Source organism: Solanum tuberosum, unplaced genomic scaffold (genome assembly GCF_000226075.1).
Source record: "Solanum tuberosum cultivar DM 1-3 516 R44 unplaced genomic scaffold, SolTub_3.0 scf00023, whole genome shotgun sequence".
In the NCBI taxonomy this organism is placed as follows: domain Eukaryota; kingdom Viridiplantae; phylum Streptophyta; class Magnoliopsida; order Solanales; family Solanaceae; genus Solanum; species Solanum tuberosum.
The window spans coordinates 464,985-470,482 of record NW_006238949.1 but is presented as its reverse complement, the minus strand read 5'-3'; the positions used below and the strand labels follow the sequence as shown (position 1 = coordinate 470,482).

General features: G+C 33.0%; 1 protein-coding gene across 1 annotated transcript; it reads left to right on the top strand.

Annotated features, from left to right (window-relative positions):
• The first annotated feature begins 798 nt into the window (after window positions 1–798).
• Window positions 799–3,415, top strand: LOC102593952 (cation/H(+) antiporter 24-like). Its single transcript, XM_015306096.1, has 3 exons — window positions 799–1,037; window positions 1,148–2,152; window positions 2,279–3,415. The coding sequence occupies exons 1-3, from the start codon at window positions 810–812 to the stop codon at window positions 3,413–3,415; spliced, it is 2,370 nt and encodes a 789-aa protein (XP_015161582.1). The 5' UTR covers window positions 799–809.
• Window positions 3,416–5,498: the final 2,083 nt, after the last annotated feature.

The following is a 5,498-nucleotide window of genomic DNA, read 5'->3' as shown; positions in this document are numbered from 1 at the left end:
TACCCTTTATTACTATATTTTACTAAATTTGTATTATAAAATAATTGATTATAATATTAAGTAAAATAAGGTAGTCAGTTTTAGTTATTATTAATGAGAAATTTAATTGTCATCTTCAATAAAGAGATTTATTTTAAGCAAAAAAATACTTTTTTATTTTAAGCAAAAAAATACTTTCTCAAATGTATGCATTGGTACAATATGAACACAATTGAGTTTGGGGCAAGGGGTAGAGGAAGGAGTGTAGGTTATGTATATGTACAACATAATCTGTATGGTATAGTAATGAAAAAAATATATTAATGTATAAAAACGAAATTACAAATTTTTTTTTTAACTAAAGCGTACAATCTTTTTTTAATTAACGGAACAATATTTATTTTTAAGAATAAATCGAATGAACTATATACACACAACAAAATATATACACAAAAATACTTTTTATTTCCCTTGGTTGCCAAAGAATTAGTATTTTTGTAGTTCAAGGAGTTTGGAAAATAGAAAAAAGTTACTTTTATTTTAGAGGGAAAAGTATTGAGAAAATAAATGCAAAAATTGAAATATGGATATTATAGACTTTTTAGCATTACTCTTTATAAAAACTATAAAAATAAAAAAGATTTTGTGGTAAGCAGAATTTAGTTATTTTGTTGAGAATGGCTTAAGTAACAAATTTTAGTAAAATTAATGGCATAGAGATAAAAAATGAAAATGAAGTGTGTTGGCCCTTTTTAACGCATCTCCGATGATTAGTAGGATGCAATATTGATAGGGTTTTCTAATGAATTGAATGGGAAAAAAAGAGAATCATGTCAAAGTTGAACTTGACAGAAGACCCTTACCTCCTTAGCAAAGGGCTAGTAATATGTCGGGGTATCCATCCTCCACACACCTTTGGTATTTTTTCAGGAGAAAATCCATTGGAGTTTTCTTTTTCCCTTGTCTTGTTAGAGATATCAACCATCATTGCCATCTCTCGTTTCATTCGTTATCTTCTCAAGCCTCTCCGCCAGCCAAGAATCATTTCTGAGCTTCTAGTAAGTAGCCTTTATTATTTTTCAGTTTTTAACAAATACTTAAAATGTATATTATATTATATTATATATATATATACTTAGTTCTTCCGATTTTTGTTTTGAATCTTAAGGGTGGAATAATCATAGGCCCATCTGTTTTGAGCCGAAGCAAGGGATTTCGCAACTTTATCTTTCCGGATACTGCTGATTATGCACTCAAAAATATTGGACTCATTGGTTTTATGTATTTTCTTTTCATATCTGGTGTAAAGACAGATTTGACACAGATAAAGAATGTTGGCAAGAAACAATGGTACATAGCCATATTTGGGGTGTCCATTCCCATGTTATGTAGTCTTTTTATTGGATTAGCTCTTCAAAAATCAATGGAAAAAGAATTAGCCAAAGCTTCATCCATGTTAGGAGTAACGTCAGAATTGGCAATCACGGCTTTCCCAGTTATCTATCCAATTATCAGAGAGCTTAATCTCCTTAGCTCCGAAATTGGAAGAATGTCACTATCCACTGCCTTAATAAGTGATATAATTGGAATTCAATTTGTTGTTATATTTGAGGCAGCTAAACAAGGGGAGCATAAAAGTATGGCTGCCTTGTGGTTTCTCATTTATTCATTTTTGATTGGAGCATCCATTTTTGGAGGTGTTAGACAGATTATGATATGGATAATAAAAGCAACCCCGGAAGGGAAGTCAGTGGAGCAAATTTATGTTGTTTTCATACTCTTGGGAGTATTGCTTACTGGTTTCTTATGTGATTTGGGTGGTATTGCAGTGGCTAATGGACCACTTTGGTTGGGACTCGCCATTCCAGATGGCCCACCATTAGGAGCTACATTGGTCGAAAAGACAGAGACAATTGTCATGGACATTCTCATGCCATTTTCATTTGCATATGTTGGAATGTTCACTGATATTTCATCTATCTATACTCATTGGCCACATCTTCAGCCTATATTTTTTATGGCTCTCACAGCTTATCTTGTTAAAATGGTTACTGTCCTCTTTACTTCCTATTTTTTTAATATGCCATTCAGAGATTGTCTTGCTCTTAGCCTTGTATTGAGCCTAAGAGGTGAAGTTGAGCTTTTGATCTTCATTCACTGGATGGATTTGAAGGTGCTCTTCTCTTTCTTTACTATTTCATTCTTATTCAAACAACATACATATATTGAGATAAATTCTAAATCTACTCGATTTTTTTGACTTCGTAATATTTCTTGTGTTCATATTCATTTAATGCAGATGATAACGAGACCATATTTCACAATGCTAGTGCTAATGACAATTGGGGTGACATCTATTGTGACTCCCTTGATCAGTATGGTTTATGATCCAACGAGGCCTTATATGATTAACACAAGAAGAAACATTCAACATACTTCTTTAAACACTGAGTTGAACATTATAGCTTGTATACATGACGAGGAAAATGTGCCTGGTATAATAAATATTCTATTTGAAGTCTCTAATTCAACTGCTCCTAGGACTTCCATGGTTCATGCCTTGCACCTAATGGAACTAGTTGGTCGTGCTGCCCCTATTTTTATCGATCACCAAGAATCGGTAAATATAGATCAAAATCCAATCCATAATGCATTGAAGCATTTTGGTGGAGAAAATATCACGATTAATTCGTATACATCATATTCTCCTAAGAGGAGCATGTATCAAGACATATGCAAGTTGGCACTAGAGAAGAAAGCCTCCATTATTATACTTCCCTTCTATAAAGGCACTCAAGTACTAACAAGACAAGGGGTTCAATTAGTGAACTCTAATGTCTTAAACCATGCTCCTTGCTCAGTTGGGATTTATGTGGACCAGGGTGCTTCCCCTACTAGTAATAATTATAATGTAGGTAGACGGTCATCAATTAACAAATTTGCTCTACTTTTTATGGGAGGATCAGATGCTAGGGAGGCACTTTCTTATGCTGATAGAATTGCTGCAAATCCAGATGTATCACTTACTGCTATTCGTTTCCTTTCCCATAATGGTGAAGGGGATAACGAGATGGAGAAGAAATTAGATGATGGTCTTGTAACATGGTTTTGGGTGAAGAATGAAGGTAATGAAAAAGTTGTGTATAGGGAAGTTGTGGTGAAGAATGGGGAGGATACAATCGCAGCACTTCACACATTGCAGAATGAAGAATTCTTTGATCTTTGGATACTTGGGAGAAATCAAGGCATAAATCCTGTGCTATTACAGGGATTAACACATTGGAGTGCTCAAAATGAACTAGGAGTTATAGGAGACTTTCTTGTCTCAATGAATTCAGGTACCACAACTTCTATTTTAGTGATGCAACAACAAATTTTAAGAGGCCAAGAACCCACTTCTCTTGGTTTTCTAAAAAAAATTGCAACTTGTCGATAGTAGAGATCTCGTATTATGGTTTTTTTATAGGAATAGAAATGAATATATATCCGTACAATCTACATAAAATCATATACGTAATTTTAGATCAAGTGTGTGATGAGTTACACCATAGGGTAAAGTACAACCTCAAAATGGATGAATGCAGAGACTATATGATAAATATTTATTGTTATTACCGAGATATGGTATTGCGTGAAACTTAAAGTATATCCTTGATTTTAAAGGGAGAAATAACCTTTTTTTAACAATATCTTTTTTATCAATTCAGTCGCTACTATAGTTTGTAGTATATAGTCACGGAATGGGTATAAAATTTTCTTACGCAAATCATAATATTTAAATATCACATACTTTGAATGTGAACATACACAATGGTGGTTGTGCAAATATATTTTGAATGTGAACATACACATATCAATAAGTTATTGTCGTATGAAAGTAATCTTCTTTATAGATGTTATACAACAACTCGATAAGTATAGAATGGCTAGTAATTCGTTACAAATTTTGTAGTCTACATCTAATACAAGTAATTAATATTGTTACTAAAGATATGTAATAGTTAATGATATAATTAATTTTAGTGATATATATAAATCATAATTGCATATATAGATACAATTTATCTAACTCAAAATTATTACGTTCATTTTTAAAATTTCAAAAAGGAATATTGATTGAATTAAATTAAAATTCGACTCAAATGTATCATCACTTCTATTAGTCAACATCAATATAATTTTTCTGTGATGACCCCAAATTTGTTCGTGATGGCGCCTACTACAAACCCCAAGTAGGCAAGCGGCAAGCCTAAACTCAAACAGAAGATGCAACATATAATAGTTTAAATAGAAATAAAAAAAAATAGAAATAGAATATAGGAAACGGTCCATGTCATAAATATTAAATATGATACAAAATATACAATAAAGACCCAAAGTTATCTAGATGACCAACAAACACAAAACCAGCCTCTGGTCTGGTGTAACCTATACAGGAGCTACTAAGTACAAGAGAATTGACTTATTAATAATACAAAATACAAGTACAAAAGAGGAAAAAATTCAAGTCTCTGAACGACAAGAGCTTAAAACGATCCAAGTTTGTGATGTAAAAGGAAGATCAACGCTCAAATAGGGTGGCTTGTACAGGAGCTGCATTAGAAAAAGATTCAAAAGTTTAGTATGACTACCAAACACGGGGTACTCAATCGGCATCATAGGCGCATCATAGGCCGACTAATCTCAGAAAGATCAAAAGTATAAAAAGAAGAATGATGAATTGATGATACTAATAAGTCAAAGGATAAAAAATTCTAAGATACTATAATCATACTAGGGGGAACAAGTAAACATTTTACGAAGAATTCACTCACAGCTAAACACAAATACAATGAAACCCAAACATACTCAGAGGTAAAACCACAAAATAATACAATGTAAGTGACTAAGTGAAGTAAGAAATAAACCGGAAGAAACATCGAGCCTCTCGGAATAATGCCTCAAACATAACCATAAAGACCCAATAACCCGGATATATGTTTTGGGGATGATACATCGAGCTTATCAACATGTATAAATGATAGAATGTAGCCACCCCTAAGCCAACGGGCCGCCTAGAATGATACGTTGAGCTTATCAGAGTAAAAGTAGTCGAAAGTACGACAATCAAGTATATAAGTCATTTTACCATTTTCGGTCATAACAGGTCCCAAGGACTACCAAATCATTAGGAATTTTTTTTTTGTCTTCAAGATAATCAACACCTTCACAAACCATCACAAAATCCATAAGTTCATGCAAAATCACAACAAACCAGCACATACTCGAGAAACTCCTGTTCAGGCAGACTTACTAACCAGAGACTCTAGCTTGTTTGCTCACGACCTTGGGCCAAACAATAATAAATTAAGAATAAAAACTCAAAAAGTGCCATAAACAACCAAAAACTCAAACAAAGTGAAACACACGGTAACCTAAGTTTCACACCACCTACGAGCAATTTCTAAGGATACTATTCTATATAAACACAAGGATCAACCTACACTAAGGCTTTTCTGGCTAAAACTATACTAAGCAAC

What these genes read in the sequence shown, in the direction of transcription:
- LOC102593952 (XM_015306096.1), top strand. Translation starts at nt 810, where the DNA reads ATGTCAAAGTTGAACTTGACAGAAGACCCTTACCTCCTTAGCAAAGGG. An exon ending in GAATCATTTCTGAGCTTCTA is followed by an intron (nt 1,038 to 1,147) that starts GTAAGTAGCCTT and finishes TTGAATCTTAAG; the next exon opens with GGTGGAATAATCATAGGCCC. An exon ending in TTCACTGGATGGATTTGAAG is followed by an intron (nt 2,153 to 2,278) that starts GTGCTCTTCTCT and finishes CATTTAATGCAG; the next exon opens with ATGATAACGAGACCATATTT.